At 44.3% G+C, this 19,107-nt stretch overlaps 1 protein-coding gene across 3 annotated transcripts in view; it reads left to right on the forward strand.

Moving 5' to 3' along the window:
• Window positions 1-19,107, forward strand: part of FRMD4A (FERM domain containing 4A) — a 300,319-nt gene that overhangs the window by 111,413 nt on the left and 169,799 nt on the right. For all 3 annotated transcript variants that reach the window (XM_023511417.1, XM_023511418.1, XM_012803361.2), the window contains exon 2: window positions 13,360-13,425. In XM_023511417.1, coding sequence (XP_023367185.1) covers window positions 13,360-13,425 — 66 coding nt within the window. The remainder of the gene's footprint in view (window positions 1-13,359; window positions 13,426-19,107) is intronic.

Here is a 19,107-nt window from a genome sequence, read left to right on the forward strand (position 1 = left end):
GTGACTTTTGGGACACCCCGTACTACTTCGGCCCCACACTTCCCCGGAGTCCAGGGAGAGGTGACTGGAGTGACACACAAGAGGATTGTTTATTCTCAAACTTTCTTACCTGTGCGATGTCAGTCCTGCTTGACACGACACGTTATCATGCAGGTACGTGAATGGCAGAGAACACACTTGTTCCCAAGCCTGAGTTTGGGGACAGGTTTCTGTGGACTAGGCAAATGAAATAATTTGCCTATTTTTTGAGTGCAAATTGAATTTTACAGTACCTGTATTACAAAATTGCCCTTGAAATGCTATATAAAGATATATGCTATTTAGATGTATATTCTTTTATGTAAATATTTATTGAGTGCCTATTAAGGCTGTGACATCATTCTGTTTCAATCACACATATTATTTCAGTGTCGGTAAAATATTTACAGCTATAATGACATTGTGTAATAAGACCCATAGTTGTAAATAGTGCCGTGTCTCTTCCCATCAATCACAACATAAGCAAAATATTGTATTAAAATGTACAGGGGTGGCGCCTGTGGCTCAAAGGAGTAAGGCGCCAGCCCCATATGCCGGAGGTGGTGGGTTCAAACCCAGCCCCGGCCAAAAACTGCAAAAAAAAAAAAAAAGGTACAATGACAAGTTAAATTAAATGCACAGTAAGCAAATGCGTGTTACCACAAAAACACCATGGTGGCTTTTGGTAATGGAGCACATGAACGCTCTCCCAAACCAGCCACGGACACGTGTAACTGCTCCACACAGCTTTACATTTTAAACAGAGGACATTGGGTTGCAATTTATACAAGGGAAATTGGCAGGGCCCAAAAAAGTAGAAAAAGGCATGTGCCTCCTAGTCTGTAGTGCCAGTTTTTTAAGCCTTCTGAAGCAGTGGGTGTCGTGAATGTTTGTGTCATCAAACCACACACAGTATGAAAACACCAGTAAATACTTCGGCTGTCAGAATGGACGTGTCTTCTTGGAATTCTTGTTTTTAGGTGTGCACATACATCCCCGTCTTCTACAGCAGGGCTTATTATTCAAGAAGGGGAAGGGATCTTTCAGGCTGTCTGTCCCCCAGTCACATAATAATACACAGCTCGCTGGCTCCTGGATTGCTGGCCCCTTCCTGATCACTCGCAGTGATAACAGGCAGCCCATTCCATTTTGAACAATGATGCCTGTTCGGAAGTTCTTCCTTCTATTGAATTCGAGTATGTCTTCTGGAATTTCCACTCATTGATTCTATTTTTTGCCCGAAGCAAAGTGCTTCTGTTCTGGGCATCCAATTAGCAAGTCCTCACATCCAGATAAGTCTAGGACAGTCTCTCAATGGTGGCCTCTCTTTTCACTCACAAAAGTGCCCTGGCATGGCCAACAGATTTTATGGTCACCCTACCACTAGAACTTTGGCTATTGTAGGCTCTGTGTACAGTTTTTCCATCAGTCTTGGGGAGTCATGGTTTCTGGAACTTCATGGGTAAAGGGTTACCCTGCCTTGGTCTTGCTCCAGTTTCTTCCATTTTTTTTCTGCTTAAAATATGGTACCTGGAGTTGAACAGGGATTTCCAGAAACCACAATAGGACACGGGGTTTCTCTTAATGCTCTTACTCTGGATGCTAAGCTTCCAGTGTGTGAGCTAAGAGAAAGTACAAACCATGAACAGTATATCCCAGTTTTTACATTTCAAAGCTCCCACCCGAACCTGTTGGCCATCTGCAAATTTGAAAAGCATGCCTTCTGCATACGTTTCGCAAATCGAGGGGGGAAATTCATGCGTGGAGCGAGACAGCTTCTATTTTAGCTTCGCAGTGCAGCTTTCCGAGTGCTTGTTCTGTATCTCATAAGGCACTGAGCCTCGCCGTTTGACTTGGGAGCCCTCTCCCCAGACTCCCCTCATGTCGGCCTCGCTATGGTGAAGTTGACTTGAAAACAACTGTCAGGGGCCACGTACTGCCCCATAAGTGACGAGCCATCAGGGCCATAGGTGCCTCCTCTTTGTTATCAGACATAGGGTCCTCCAGCCTTATTCTCACCACTCCTTGCCCACCCACTGCTCTGTCCTCTGCTCATTGCATGGCAGACATTTCTAGAACATTCCAGCCCTTCTTCCTTCATGTGGCTTCGGCCAGCTTCCAGACACCCCTTCCTACAGGTATGAGTTCGGGTCTCCTCTGACCTCCACCATAGCATTTTATACTCACCCAAGAGGTCACACTGATTACTCGGTAACTGCCTATTAACTTGAGTGTTTTCTCTCTGGCACATAGAAGCTCCCTGAAGCAGAGGAGCAAAAATCTCATTCATCACTGTACATCCGATAAGGTGTACATCATAAATATTCCATAAGCACTTGAGTGAACCTAGACCACGGTGGACATTTTTACATGGAATCCTTTAACTCCATGTCTCCCATTTCATCAGGATAAATTCCTAGAAGGGAAATGACTGAGCAAAGGATCTGAACGTTTTAGCTGTTTGCATTCTCGTTTTGTTTGTTTCCTGTTAGTGTTAGTGGTCTTCTAATTCAGTTGTAATTATCTACTAAGTAAGCAAAGTTAGCGTATTAATTCCTCATTGTAGCTGTTACCATCGCCTCCTGAAATTTGCATGTCCTTTTGGTTATTGCTTTTGGAGTTTTGCAGAGTACAATTATTTTTTTTTTTTAGAATTATTTTTCATGTCAGATCTGTAGATTTCCCCCTTTTGAGCTCATTCATTGCTATTATAGTGAGGAAAGTACAGTAAATAATCATCTAGCTATTTTTTCAATTTACTGAAACACCTGGGATTTATTTTAGGGAGACAGGTGCGGTTCATTTATATTCTTGTGGCAGTATCTCTTCTTTCCCTTCTTGATTGAAATGATTGGCACTAAACAGGAGCCAAGTGGTTCATCCGTTGACAAAAATCCACTGGTTGCAAACAAGAAACCCGTCCCTTTCCTTGACTTCCAGCTTTGAGCATCACCTGTTGGGTGTAGACTGTCCTTGTTGTGAATATCAGCTTCACCTTTCCAACCTTCTCCTTATAAACTTGGGGTACATTGCAAATATCCCTTATAAGTTCTGTGCCTTTGATACTTGGTTGATGTCTCCCCATACACGTCTTTTGTGTTCTGAGGTTGTCCCAACCTTCACTTTCTCATTTAATTTTACTTTTATTATGTGATCAAAATTTTGCATTTGTCTGCCTCTCAGACCCACCGTGCTCTTTTTAGATCTAGAGCATCAACCTACTCTGTGTTTTTAACCTCTTCTTTTTTGTGGACTTCTATAAAAACAAACTTGTCTTCCTCCAGTCTGGGGTCCCTGACTATTATAACGCTTGTTTATTTTTTATTAAATCATCACTATGTACATTAATGCAGTCATGGGGTACAATGTGCTGGTTTTACATACAATTTGAAATATTTTCATCAAACTGGTTCACATAGCCTTCATGGCATTTTCGTAGTTATTGTGTTAAGACATTTATATTCTACATTTGGTAAGTTTCACATGTACCCTTGTAAGATGCACCGTAGGTGTGATCCCACCAATTACCCTCCCTCCACCCATCCTCCCTTCTCCCCTCCCTTTCCCCTTTCCCCATATTCTTAGGCTATAATTGGGTTATAGCTTTCATATGAAAGCTATAAATGAGTTTCATAGTAAGACAGAGTACATTGGATACTTTTTCTTCCATTCTTGAGATACTTTGCTAAGATATTATAACTCTTTGAATAGACATCAAAAAATTCTAAGGACAAAGACTGTACTTTCAGGAGTGATAGTTTCTAGAAGTATAGAAAAATAAGACTATACTTTCTATAGTGCATTACTTGAGAAGTTTCTCTGGATGTGTAGAGCACCAGCTATCACAAGAATGGAAAAGTAAGTCTCCAGTGTACCTGGTACTAATATGAACAGCCAGTAGATGATCTGAGATGCACCGACACGAGAAAAAATTCAATTCAAATCAAGATGGGGGCAGGGGGAATGGGGGAGGGGAAGGGGGGATTGGTGTGCTCCCACTTAATGGGCATACCTCCCGGGGGTGAGACACAACTACAACAGGGCCTCTTCCTAACAAGTGCAAACGTTGTAACCTAATTGTACCCTCACATTAATCTGAAAATGAAAAAACAATAATAATAAAAAAATAATTAAAATTCCAAGGACAGTCATCAAAACGAAAGACAGACATTTGCCTTTTCCTTTGGAAAAAGCCTCCTCATTCTACTCCAAGCAAACACATTATACAAACTCTGTCCTGAGATCCTGAAGCCAAAGTCGCACGTGGCACAGAACCGTGTCACTGTCTTTCCTCTTTTGTTCCCGCAGGGGAGCAGCTGGGTGTCAGGTGGGCCTATACCTTCTTACTGCTTCTTTGCACGTTCTGGTTCTTTGGAGTTTACCCCTCACTCAGCTGCCTTGCAGGATGACTGCAGACGCCTGTGTGCTGTGAAGAATGAGATGGGTGGGGGCTGAGCACCCGGGCATTCTCTAACATGTCATGCATCAGTTATTCCTGACACCACCCCCTCTTCTTAGGCCAACTCTGGCATTCCTCCTATGAGCTCTGTCGGTGATTGCTGGTTAATACGGGATGACCTGGGAGCCCCTGGCGCCAGGGAAGAGTGCTTCCAGGCAGAGGGCACAGTGCAGGCAAAGGCCCCAAGGTGACGGGGTGGGGCACAACTGAAACTATCCAGTGTGGCTGGATCTCAGCTCACGGGGACCAGCAGGAAGGGGGGCATTTGAAGCAAAGGGAGCTGGTGAGGTGAGGAGAGTGCCAGAGGGCCTGCCGTCCACTTGCAGACATGCCTTGCAAGATGCATAAAGAAAGAAAGATGTCGCATTACACCCAAGTCGGGCCCGGCCTCAGGGCTTCACTCCCAGCCTCTGTGCACCTCCGCCCAGGGGCAGCCCCCTGCCTCCCACCTCTGTCCCCGTCAGCCTCTGTTCCCTCTGTACAGCACTGCCTCTCTGAGCCAGATTCCCAGCTCCCTTTCCCAACTCCTGCCCAAATAATAGTAATAACAGTAATGCAGTGGGATCAAGTCTCTATGGATCATCAGAGACTCCAATTGCAGGACCACAGATTGCTGGGCCTGGGTAGAAAGTAAACACCGGACATTGTGTGTGTTGTGGGTGAGGTGAATCAATCCTAAGTGTGTGTGTTTTGGGTGGAACAGTGGGTCACAGTCCTGGTAGTGGACGCTAAGGGAGTAAAGAACTCCTGTTTTCTGAGGACACCCTAGCAGTGGCAGAGCCTGGGAGGGACAGTCTTGCTCTTTAGGTATCCTGTTCTTTTTTATTTTGAGAGCTGGGGTCTCACTCTGCCACCCAGGGTGGAGGTCAGTGGCATGATCATAGCTCACTCTAACCTTGAATTCCTGGTCTCAAGTGATCCTCCCACCTCGGCCTCGCCAAGTGCTGGAATATAGGTGTGAGCTGCCACGCCTGGCCACAGGCGTCCTGTTATTTACTAGCTAGTGGAAGGTCACACAGAAAGCGCTGTTGGCACCAGGAGCCTGGAGCCTTCCTGCCCCTGCCTGTCTCCCCACGTGTAGGTTGCTGCCCTGTGCTCTCCATGGTGCATGACTTGACTCCGGGGCTAGGGCCATTGTACCAGCCAGTGTCTATTTCCTTCTGTGCTGCCAGACACAGGGAGGGTGACGGTCCACTCTGGCTGATGACGCTCAGGCCTTTCAATATCTGAGATTCATGCATCCAACCCACACCAATGACCCATCCTCACCCTGCAGTGTCTTGTTGCAAGGTGAAAAGCATCTCCTTCCTCCTGATTTCCTGCAGCTGAGCCTGGTGGGAGCTCCTCTGTTCCGACATCATGTTAGACCCCTGGGAGAACTTCCTGGCTGTCCCCACCTCTTACAGACCCAGGTCCCCTCTTTGGTATCTACAACTTTAGACCCAGAGACTGACTGTTAATGTTTTCTGGCACCGGGCCCTGCAGTCTCACCTGGAAACAGTTAAATCGATTGTCCTATAGGACTTGTGGCTTGAACGCACACGGACCCCTAGGTCCTCACACCTGCTCTTCCTTTTTGCGTTATCAGAAAAAACCCAATTTCCTTTGGCTGTGGGTGGAGAAGAGAGACCCACACAGCCGCTGTGTCACTGGACGGTGCTTTCCAGTGATCCTCGGGGAAAACGTCAACCCCAGTTCCGACCTCATCAGATGCAAACTTGAGGGTTGAGCTTTGAAGAGCGCATTGCTGTTTCCATTTGATATTCCATCATGTCGTCACGTTAAATAATCTTTTTGTCATCGAGCAACTCACTTAATAAGTGATGACTGTATTCAGCAGCCAAGAGCCTCAAGGACACACCTGTGTGTTCTTCTTTTAAACCCAGGAGAGGCAGAACAAAGACAGAGGTGGGATAATTTGCCAGAGGTCCCGGAGCAAGCTAGGGACAAAGTCTCTCTGAATGAGACTTCTCATGTCCAGCACCTGTAACTCCTTTCCTGTCATGATCATCTTATTTTAATATGATATTTAAAAAGCAAGCTTGAGATAATTCAGACAGAAGGAAAAATTATAATCAAAATAGACAATCTACCTTTAACCTTTAAAAGTTATGAGCAAAGGTCCCCAAATACCCAGAAACTTTAAGGACCGAAAAGATTGTGAATTTTCCGTGGTTCTATCTGTTATTTCCATGGTACAGGTGAACGGTGGGCTGGGAATGGATGAGTTTTTCAAAATAAATATTATTGTGTATATTTGAGCTTTACATCCTATTATGGGACACATACAGGTGTATAGAGGCACAGGTACATAGCAGATATGTAGGATAAATAAGTCTAGAGAACTAGTGTATAACATGAGGGCTAAAGTTAAAATTGTGCTGGGGGGGTTTGTTAAATAGGTATATTTTAGCTTCTCTTATCCCATAAAAAAGTGAGCATGTGAGATGATAAATATATTCATCTCCTTTGCCACAGTAGCCATGGTCCTGTCTATTAGGGGGACTATTTTTAACAAATTCGAAGTTGCCGGAGGTCCTTTCTCTCAGTATTTCCTGCTGGATTGATTTCTGAGGCTACTGTGAATGCCTGGCATTCACTGGGCTTCTCCAAGCCGGGCTCTGTGATTACTGGGATTTCAGGATTTCATGATCTTGCACCTTTTGGCTACCTACAAGGGTCCTGGGGTCTTCTATTCTCTGAGGAGGAAACGGAAGTGAAGAGAAGGATGTGGGTCACTTGGGGTGACCCAGAAAGCAGGAGCTGCAGGGATGACTTGTGCTGGGAAGTCGTAGTCACGGCCTTGGAATTTCCTTCTGAGCCACGGAGTGGCCTGGGTCAGAGGGCAGGCTGTGGGGTGCTCTTTTCTGCATCCGGCATCCTCTCCATGTTCCCTGGGTTAAGGGGGAAGATGTGCGGCCGGACTTAAGTCTCTGTGGCAGGGCCCCTGACTCAGATGCTTTTGTGATCTGAATTTTCCGATGATAAAAATTTAAAGGACAGCATTCCAGGCTGTTTGCAGGAAGGATTGGTAATTTCCTAAATAGCGCATGTCTTGGAATATTTGCTGTTTTGTGCAATTCTAATGAGTTGCTAATATTTCTATTGTTCTCTCCAAGATGAATATGGATCACAACTTGGTAACTTACTTTGCACAGAGATGTAATCAAGTAGGCATGTGGTAACTAGATTAAGAAACATTTTTGCAGGTCTGTGAACATTACCCTAAATAGCCTTCTTTCCATGCTCAGCCCCTCCCTCAGCTCCACCCCCTCCCCAGTGTCTCCCCAGTAACAGTTTTGGTGTAAATTAGTCTCAAGAAACAAAAGAAATATAGCAGGGGTTGATGGACTACTTTTTAGCTTTTTTTTTTTTTTTTTTTGAAAACATGAGAGGATCAATTTACACAACTGCATTCCATTTCTCAGCCTGGGCAGCATAGCAAGATCCCATCTCTACAGAAACTAAAAAAACAAAAACCAATTAGCTCAGTGTGGTGGCTCTCACCTGTAGTCCCAGCTGCTCAGGAGGCTGAGGCAGCAGGATCACTTGAGCCCAGGAGTTTGAGACCAGCCTGAGCGATACAGTGAGACCCCATCTCATAAAAAAGAAAAAAAAAAGGTTATCAACAGTGGAAGTAGGATTATTTATTCTGAGCTCTTCCTGCACATGGTATATAAATGTTTTGGCAAAAGGCAAGAAAAGGGGGAGAAAAGACATCCCAAAAGTAGCTAAAACAAAAGGACAGAGAGAAAAAGGGATGTAATATGTTGAGAAATAGGTGAGAAGTATACAAAACAGGGTTGACTTGGTTTTGAATTTGAAAGGAAAATATTCTCAATACAACATATTTGGAGTTTTCTTATCTCAAAATGTTTACACCGTCTTTAAGAAAAGGCTTGCCAAACCTAGAATTCTACTGTTTTCTGTATCCCTATGTGGTCTGGGCCATAGCAGGTTTTCAAAGTTGCTGTCCTATGACTGTTTCCAATCTAAGCCTAAGCCAGAAAAAATAAATTCACATCCTGAACTCAGTTCTCTGTATCTCTGCTGAAAAGGCCACTGCGGGGGTTATCCTTGCCAGTTATTTTCATTGTTTTTTAGAAATGCCCAAGGAGACGCCCCTGCCACAGTTGAAAAACAGTTCCCTCCACCGTTGTGAATATATTAAGCCATTATAGAAAGACTATATTTGTGTCAAACGTACATATTTATAAATGCCCCTTTCCGTAACCTATACTCTTGGAATCACTTCCAGTCACACTGGCTTCCCGTTAATTCTGTCTACAGGGCAAGAATGTTGCAGATAAGTGGTCCCAAGAATTCTGTCCTGTGTGTGACAATTCAAATTCTCATTTGTATATGTTAGAAGAGTTGATTTTATCCATGAAAAATATAGGCAATCTAAGCAAACTTGCTAAGAAAAAAGCTTCTTGAGCTCCATTTCCTATAGCTTATCTCTACCACCGTCTTCTTTGTAGATGAAGAAGTTTCTTTTCACAATTTTTTAACTAAGAAATAAAACAAAAAGGAACAGCATGTTAAGTAATATTTGGGTTGGGCGGGGTAGGGAGAAACCTCCCATAAGTCTAATAACCTTAGCAAATCAACTACTGTATTTTTATTTTTGCCTCTTAATCCCTGTCCGTATGTATAATAGCACAGCTATTTCATAGTCTGCTGTGCTCACTTAAGCTAGTATCATAAATGTTTCCATGTTTACACATAATCTTAATGATTCAGAGTGTACATACTTGAATACATTGTATCCAAGAGCCAAGTTGGATGAATTGGGGTGGACACCTCACTTCCAAAATAGCTCTTTCCCACACATCCTTTAGAATCACAGTGCACTTGGCAGCCCTCTGCTTGGTATAGAATTATGTTGCAACAAGGCGATTTATGGTTAGAATTGTCACCAGCTGACATCTGTGAGAAGCAGGTTCTCCAAAGGATTTCCTTTGAGATGATGCCAGAGCTTCAATGGTGCCTGAGCAGCAGAAAATTAAAAAAAAGGAAAGAAAAGAAAGCGGTATTATTTTATGATACAATTGCTAATATTCAAAAGAAAATTTCAGTGTGCCTGGTAAGCCAGACAAAGGTACAGATGTCAACTCTTTCTCTGTACACACCCAAATGGAGCACTGACCGTAAGGACGGGATACTCTGATCTGGCTTGAACGTGGAACAACAGAACAGGTGTTCCTTTTGGGAAACAAACCACAGCAGTGCTGTCCAAAGAAAGTTGGACTTCCCAAACCATAATGATTCAAAGGTGAGTTTCTGTTTAGACTCACTTCTGGGTGCTGGCTCTTTGCAGGGACGTTTTGCTTCCTATAAGCCAGGCATTAGAATATGCAACATACTTGCAAATCATACTTGCAAATTTCCCAAGCGTTAGTGGTGAGGCTTTGTTGAAGAGAGAAGTTGGAAGACCTTGGGTAGAGGCAAACATCTTGTTTCATAGTTATTTCCTTACATTGCTGAGCAGATAAGGTGAGATCGTTTAATATCATGAGAAATACTTTGTTTTTCAGATGAAAATGGGAACCTCAGGATACATTTTTAAGTATGGGTGTGAACTTTGTGTGCCTTGAAAGAACTTGAGAAAATGATAGGCCACCTCTACTTTATTACTGTGATTAAAGCTTTATTTGATCCAATAATGTCTTTTGGATGCCGATGTATTTGCATAAACTTTATTAGGGTGTGATGAGTAATTTAACAGCACATCTATGTACTCAACCTTTTACCATGAAATGAAGCTCAAAGCTTTGTGTTTGAAAGGCACAGAGAACAAGTAACATTTCGTTTTTTAAAACTCTTCTTCCCAATTTCAGAAAATTTTCTTCAACTTATGATAAATGTTTTTGAAAGAACTTCAAAATAATATGCCAATGGCTGTACCATTTTCCTTCTCAAAATTTTTACTCTATTAACCTTAGCTTCTCTCTTATGAGAACTGATTTGCTATAATTCTAAAATTATATCCAAAGCACCACTGCAATTGCTATTAACTGCCCTATTGAAACTTGAAATTAACATTCTTGCTGTGTTTTTATTGATGAAGGAGTCATTTATATATGTCAGAATGGCAGCAGATACTTTAAAGTTGTGGCTTTCATTGAACAAGGATAGGAGAGTGATTGAAAGGAAGCTGATAGATTTTTAAAATTAAGTCAATCAAGGCAGCACCTGTGGCTCAAAGGAGTAGGGCACCGACCCCATATGCTGGCGGTGGTGGGTCCAAACCCATTCCCAGCCAAAAACTGCAAAAAAAGAAGTCAATCAGCCAGGATATTTTATTACTGGCCAGGCTGATGGATTCTAATAGAACCTGAGCCTGTTCTCTTGTAAGGCAATTAACACCTTGAAGTTAAGCGTTCAGGGTGTGAATGAGGATTTTACATGGACCCTTCTCATATCCACAGCTGCCTGCTTTGACTTGTCTGTGCAAAATGGCAAGCATTTGCACTGAGGTGTTTCCCTCCCCTTTTAATCCCTTTTAATCTCTTCGTTAGAGTGCTTCTGAGTATTTGGAACTTTTCTTGATGATTTGCTTTTAGAGGTAGAGAGTGCTGAGTCATTATCATAATTCGGAATTAAGAGATGTTTGCGGCAGCGCCTTGGCTCGGCAGTTAGGGCACCAGCCCCATACCGAGGGTGGCGGGTTAGAACCCAGCCCTGGCCAAACTGCAACAAAAAAATAGCCAGGCATTGTGGTGGGCGCCTGTAGTCCCAGCTACTCAGGAGGCTGAGGCAAGAGAATCACTTAAGCCCAAGAGCTGGAGGTTGCTGTGAGCTGTGACGACACAGCACTCTACTGAGGGTGACGAAGTGAGACTCGGTCTCTAAAAAAAATAAGAGAGAGAGAGAAAAGTGTTTGCGATCAGCCTCATGCAGGCAGGACATGCTGTTTTGACTTAGATCCTGAAACAAGAAGAGTCAGACTTGGTGGAAGCATGAGAAGGTGGTGGCTTTGAGGGAAGGGATAAGGGAATTTTCTCATTGGATTCTATGAAGGCTTTAAACTTGCCGATGGTCAAGGAACAATCCCTGTAAACTAATAGAGAACGGGCTGTTTTCCATCTTTCCTGGAGGGGGCACTCTTGAGCACGCTAGCAGTAGGGCAAGGAGAGAAGGCCAGGGTCTGCTCCCGTGTGTCTTCTCTTTCCATCTGCTTGAAGTGACCTGCTGCTGGGGCATCTCTAGTGGAAGCAATAGGGTCCTGTAGAACAGGAGGGCTGGAAGGAAATTTATGGGTCATCTGGTGCAGAATGTGGTGTTGGAACCCACTGGTACCAGCTTAGGGGGGCCAGTGGCAAATGTCCAGTGCAGGAATCCGTGGCGCCAATTCTAATACAGAGCCATTATTAAAAGTAAATTATATGAACTCAGACTTGAATACATTATGTGGTAGAAGCTCCCTGAATTGACCACCCGAGGAACTGTAACACGCTTGTCAACACAACAAAAGTGGCCAACATAAGGGACTAGGCCACTGCACTGATACGTACGTGTGATGCGTGTCCAGTCTCTGAAAATTAGGAAAACCAGCCCCATGTCTGGTCTGTGAAGATTAGGTCAACTCAAGGAAGTGATCAGTGTAGGGAAGCGGTCAATTATGAAGGTTCTACTGTATTTAAAAAACAAAAGTAATGAATATTCAGATTCTGTCCCTTCCTGATTATTTCACTGTGCTATTCTCTCTGCGGTCAGCGTTGTTTGTGGTTCTTGTACCTGTATGTTGGAAATACCATCAATGTTGTCATGGCACCGGCTTGAAATTAAATGTCGCAGAGGTATTTAGAACACAGCGAGACAATTTATGGCTTGAGCAGTCGCCAGCTGACATCTATGAGAAACCGTGTTCTTCAAAGACTTTCCTTTGAGCATGTTGCCAGAGCTCCAGCAAATGCTACAAATCAAGCTTTTTTGTTCCAGAAAGCCAGTTGTTTAACATTCACCAGCACCCACGGGGCCCATCCCATTTATTTTTGCGTGTGAGACTGGGTCACAAAGACGAACAGAGACTTGTCCAAAGTCCCGTGCTTGCTGGCAATGCCAAGGCTACACTCAGGTCTCCTGGTGCCTGACTCAGGCGCCTATGTTTCTGCCCCATCCATCTGGGATACCAGTCCTAGAAGGCGCAAGGGACATGAGTCAGGTTTAGCTATGGGCACTTGGCTCCAGGGGTCTTCTGTTTTGGTGACAGCATTGTAGAGACTTGGGTCAGAACCAAGCAGGGGATAATTAACACAGAAATCTGAGTCGTTTCCAGATGGGTGATCATCTCCTCTCCAGTGATCAGCTTTGGGAAGAGGAGGCAGAGATGGGATCTTGAACTCTGTCCCTAAGGCAAGGTTCTGTAATCCCTGAATGGACAGATGAGCAAAGAATGAATAACACTTAGCACCCCTGATTGTATGTTATCTGTTTGCAGTAGAATCTCTATGAGGTGATTAATCAAGGTACATAACAAACTGGTCAACATACAGAAGTGGTCAACATAAGGCATTAAGCCTACTGTACTGATATGCACACGTGGTGCATGTCTGGTGTGTGAAAATTAGGTCAACTTAAAAGTGGTCAGTGTAAGGAGGTGGTCAGCTGTGGAGGTTCTACTGTATAAGGTCATTTAGTTTGTGTCTCCCCCATTAGAATGTGAGGTCCATGAGGACAAGGTCCTTGTCCTATATGCTGCTGTATGCTCAGCTCCCAGAACAGTGCCAAGCACAGAGAAAATGCTCAATAAATACTTCCAGATGAAGAAAGGAGCCTATTTTGCCCAGAAGAATGTCCTGGTGGCATCCAGTGTAAGGAAACTCTAACCCTTGTCCACCTGCTACAGTCTCCTGACCACCATTTCTCTTCTCTCTTAGATGACGGAGGGCCGTCGATGTCAAGTACATCTTCTTGATGACAGGAAGCTGGAACTCCTAGTGCAGGTAAGCTGCTTTTGGTCAACTGTCTGAGTTTCTGCAGAGACTGGTGTGATTCAGCCTTGGATTCTGCTAGGGATTTGATGGGGAGATTGCGAACTGCTTTTTGGGTGAGACCGTACCATAGGGGTTAGAGGGTGTGCTGTTTTTTTTTTTATTTGTTCTGCCTCTGTATACACTGGAGCCCAAGGCATTCAAGGACAGATGTGTATCTTACTGTGTTTCCCTGAAAATGAGATCTACCAAAAAAATAAGCCCTAGCAGGATTTCTATGCATTTGTTAAATATATGCCCTACCCCAATAATAAGACCTAGTAATGGGCATGGCTATGCTATGTATCTGCATAGCCATGCCATGCATTTCAGAGCAGAGAGGAAGAGATCCCCTGAAAATAAGCCCTAGTGTGTCTTCTTGAGAAAAAATAAATATAAGACAGTGTCTTACTTTCGGGGAAACATGGTACCTATTGTTACAAATCTCTAGGAAAGAAAAGGGCACAGCTGCCCTTAGCTATTCTTCCTTTTCAGATGGAGTTAGCCACAATGTAACCTAAATAACTCTAGCTGTAACTGACACTGATTTAGTCTTCCTTGCTTACCAGGGATGGAAAATAATTCATTCTTTTCAAGTTCAGTTTTGACAGTTGAGAAGAAAGACACACAGTCACTGTGACCCGTCTTCCCTCTGAGGGCTGAGCAGCCCCGTGGCACCCCATCCTAATGGTCACTGTTAAGCATCTAGAGAAACTGAGATGCAGAAAGTCAGTCAGTTCCTCCCTAAGTAAAAGCATGTCGGTGTCACCAAGGTCAGAGAAGTTGGCTCGGTTGGCTTGCTCTTGGAGAGATCATTGTCTGACCAGAGCCCTAAAGGATGGTGATGTTTCCAAACCTGATTGAAAGAGTTTACCCTTCCAGACCTGGTGTTCAGTTTAAACTTAGATTACATTCGCTTGGTATTCTCAAATGTCTTCAGACATTGGTCCCATCCTCCATCACATTTTCCTATGAAGAAACTACAGTACACGGGGGGGTGGGGGTGGTGGTGGGGTGGTTGAAGTGTGCCCACCTGCTCAATCACAGGGGACGTGATACAGCCTCGGGGGGGACACTCAGGCACAGACACGCGTCTGGTGTTGACTTGTGCATGCTGCTTCAGTTTGAAAATGTTCAGAATGATGACTTTCAGTGCTAACACTTTCAGTAGGAGTCAAGTGAGAAAGAAAAGCTTTATAGATGTGATGTAGGAAACGGGAAAAATAGGAACTCTCTCGCCCTATTCATTCAACTGCGGTGACCGTTTGGGTGGGTTTCTTTGCAGCATTTTTTGTATTTCTATTTCTTGCATGGTTGTAATGATAATACGTATAAGTGGGCACCCGTTATGTGTATAATCCTGTGTGTTTTGTGTTTCCACTTAATATCATCTTTCACTAGCATTTTCCAAGTTGCTATAAATTGTCACGTTTGTGACTAATATGCAAATTCCAGAGGTGGCTGTACTGTTATCATCTAATCATGCTGCCTTTTGGGTAGATTTAAGGTTTTTTGGTTTTGTTTAGTTGTTTTGTTCTTTACAATTTTCCCGCTGTTACAAGTAAATGCTGCGATTATCGTATCCCCATGTGTGGAGTTCACCGCGTTTTGAATTGTGGCCTTATTAGGCTGGATTCCATGGCCCGTAGTCCTTAAAAGTCAAACTTGTGGTTTGGATTCGGGGAAAGCGTAAAGTGGAGCAAGATCTCTTTAATTAGCAGAATCCTTAACTAAGACGAAGAATCATCGGCAGGAGGAATTTTTAGATGAGTCATCTGGTGTGTTTTATCTGCTTTCCTTAAAGGTCGGGGCAACCATCGGGGACAGGAAATGAGACCTCAAGTGGCAGTTCTCCTGGCCTTGAGAAAATAGGAATGAGGGTGGCTGAGATGGATAGGAACCCCAGAAAATATATTTAATTGCTGGTGCAATTAAACTTTGGAACAGTTACCCTCTAAAATCAAGGAAATGTTCTTTAGGCTGAACCAGAGTTCACGCCCGTCCCAGCTCTTGAGAGAAAGCACATCACGTGGCGTTTCTTCCTCCCACACGCCCGCCCCGCCCCGGGTTAGTTTCCACTCTGTCTTAGTTCACCGCTTGGAAGACACTGCCTCACCCCTAGCCAGGGCTTTCCCTGTCCCTCCCAAGTCTGGTCTCAGCTGCCCCTGCCCTGAGCTTCTGTCTTACAGCGCGGCCACGCCACATTGCACCTGTTTCTCTATTTGCCACTTCCAGTTTGAGGGCTGCACCTGTGCCTTGATCACTGTTTCGCTAGTCCCAGCCCAGTGTCTGACACATTGTGTCACTACGTAAAGATTTGTTGCATGAAAGAATAGATGAACTCTGAGATAAGAGGGAGGTCGAGTCCCCGAAGGGCTTCTTGCCATAGTACCAACTGCTTTGGGACGGGGTTTAGCTCAGCGCTATGTATTCACAAAAGGAAGGATTCCAACTCCACGGCGGAGTGGGCTTCAGCAAAACCTGGGGAAACAAAGTCAAAACTACTGGACAAAAGCCAACTGAAATGCATGACCCTTCTTTCTCCACCAGAAAGTTCTGTCACCTGGGATGACATACTCAGGCAGCGCCCTTAGTAAAGGGACTCACTGTTCACGCGCTCGTCTGACCCCATCTCCGTGTTTTAATGGTGTGAGACATTTTGACCTATTTCCTTTCTTTTTGACATTTTATATTTATACAGTGATAACCTTCAGATTCTTTTATACTTCAGTCCCTAAAATACGTTAACTACTGAGACCGTTGCTATTAAGAACAATCTTAGAATATTCATAATAAGCTTTAGACCAGCAATTCCCAACCTGTGGGTCGAGAACCACAGGAACTGTATTAAAGGGCCGCAGCATTAGGAAGGTTGAGAACCACTGCCTTAGACGAAGCAATGGCTTTCCTGATCTCTTAATCTGGAGAGCTGGACATGGGAGGGCTGGAAAGACCCCTATATTCACCTTCTGAGTTTGTGAGGTACAGAGGCAGGTTTGGAGGAAGTGTTTATCTCCCCTGGAAAAATAAACAGTTTTGCTCAAAGGTGACAGAAGGGCATTAAAAAAAAAAATGTCAGAAGTGGAAGATGAGTTTTGTGGCTACTGATTTTTACAGTAGGCCGGGAGAGTCCTCAAAGGCTACGCCTCAGATCTTCAGAGGCAGGGAAACTTCTACGGCATCCGTGTTGCACAAGCAATCTGAGCTGGCCTCAAGAACCGACTCGTGGAGAATTGCTTCCTGCCAAGAGGTTGCTGGTAGCCAGACGGCCACACAGATCATTTCATGCAGGGCTGTAAACCCGGCCACTCCGAGTGTAGCATTTCCCTTCTCTGGGTTGTAGGGGAAAACGGCTGTCAGGCTAACATTCACTGCTTATTCCGCAAAGCTCCTGGCTGGAGATTATCTAGTGAAATCTGTGCTTGCAAATCCCTGCTTACCCTGAGCGGATCCCACATTGCCCGTGCTGGGGAAGGGCAGACGGTCAAGAGCGATACCCTAGGAATTAATATTTAAAAGCTCATCCGAAATCCACAGGCGATGTCCTGACAGCCATGTCTTTACAACATAGCTCCAAGTGGAAGTATTCAAATTCCACATGAGGACAGCTGGAAGACCATGCGAGCATTCAGCCACTGACCAGTGGCTTCAACCTTGGTCTCAGACACGCGGCGGGTCACCCAGCCAAACCACCCTCCGCTCCAGCCTACAGGCAGTGTCTTCTGCTCCATCTTCCAAAATTGTTTCCACGGGTTAGAAATGTACTCAAAAAACCTTTCTCAAGATGAGAGACCACCCCCACCTCTGTCCCTGGGTCAGCCTCTTCCTGGGGCTGCATAGCCAGATAAGGGGGGGGTCAAGCGTGTCTTCCGTGAAACTGAACATCTTCAGTTCTTGTGCCTGTATTCCTTTAAAATTCTTTTCATTGGTTTCTTCTCTTCCTGATCTGAATGCGGATGTAGGAGAGCGTTTTGAAAGCAAAGAGAGGAAAACATGTGCTTTAGCTCCAGGGGGAATCATTTAAGGCTTTGAGGAGAATTTCCAGACAGCCAGAGTCCATAGATGGAACGTAGGAAGCCGTTCCTGGGGAAGATTCTGGACTCTTTCTCTGGGCTTCTTAAAAATAGAAAAGATTTTCACGAGAATGGAATGGCTGAGGTGTGGCCCTTCCTTATTAGGTTCTCTCGAGGCTTATGATTCCGTGTGATGTCCCATGTCGTGGGATGACATCAGCCCAGCGAGAGGGACACGGACGTTTGCCTTCCACTCCTGGGGACACCTCGTTTTCTGCATTTTCCGCTTCTCTTTAGATGGGTCGATATTAGACTCCCTTGGCAGAATTTCTTCCCTTTGGTGATGGGGGTTTAAACGTCAGAGGCGGGTCCCTCTCCCCAGTTCTGCCCAGTGGACCTTGCTTCTGGCTTTAAGGAGCTACCCAGCATCGGGACGCTGAGTTCCAGCTCCCAAGTTGCTCTGAGGTTACAATGTCTCTCCGCCTCTGACCCTGTGTCTCTGTAGTTATCGGCAAGACACTTAACGACTATCCACTTCTCTTCACATAGAGGGCCACGGTGTCCTCATGATCTTAAGAATTGGAGTAAACTCGAGCCAGTCGGTGTTTCCCAAGAGAGTGAAAGATCGCACCTAGATTACTGCTGCCTCTGACACGGGCCTCCTGGGCCTAGGAAAGCCACGGCTAGAAGCTCCAGGCAAGGTCTCAGCTGCTCCTTGTCGTGTCATCTAATAGCACCAGCCGCATGTGGCCACTAAGCAGAATGTAGCCAGTGTAGACTGAGGCACATGTGAGTATAGAATGCACACCAGATTTAAAGACACTGCATATTAACAAGAGTACCATGTCCTAGTAATCACTTTTATATTGATGATTCCATGTTGAAATGACAAGATTTTGCATATTTTATGTCAGGTATATGATGAGTCTTACCTGTTTTTTTACTATTTTTTGAATTATTTTTAATTCATTTATTTTTTTTAGAGACAGGGTCTCAACCTCCTGAGTAGCAGGGACTATAGGTGCACGCCATCACGCCCAGCTAATTTTTTTTTAATTTTTTTGTAGAGGCTGGGGCAGGGGGCATGTCTTTCACTTTGTTGCCTAGGCTGGTCTTGAACTCCTGGCCTCAACTGCTCCTCCTGCCTTGGCTTCCCAAAGCTCTGGGATTACAGGGCTGAGCCATTGCACCCAGCCTCTTTTTCCTTTCTTAATACGGCTACTTAAAAATTAAATTTTTGCATTGGGCTCATTTTATGGCTCCCATTATATGTTTATTAGACCACTATCTACAAAGATAGAAAAAAATAAAAAGAGAAAAAATTGTAATAAAATTGTTTAGGGTTACTCTGATCAAATACTGGATGATTGGCATAATAATAACTCCATTTTACAATTCTTTATCGAATGTATATGGAGCATATCTTATTTAATCCTCACAGCAACTGTGTGAAGTAGCCGCCATCTTAGATAAGCAAACAGAAATTCAGAAAAGTGAAATAACTTGCTCGAGGTCACATAGCTTCCTAAATGTAGCTTGGCCGAGCATAGGTCTTCTGATGTTGGGCCCCATTTTCACTACCCTGTAAAAAAGTATGTGCAGTAAAAACCTGAGACACAATACAGTTGACAGTTCGTGATAT

The sequence above is a fragment of the Otolemur garnettii genome, unplaced genomic scaffold (assembly GCF_000181295.1).
Source record: "Otolemur garnettii isolate 467f Iridium unplaced genomic scaffold, OtoGar3 scaffold00019, whole genome shotgun sequence".
Lineage (NCBI taxonomy): Eukaryota > Metazoa > Chordata > Mammalia > Primates > Galagidae > Otolemur > Otolemur garnettii.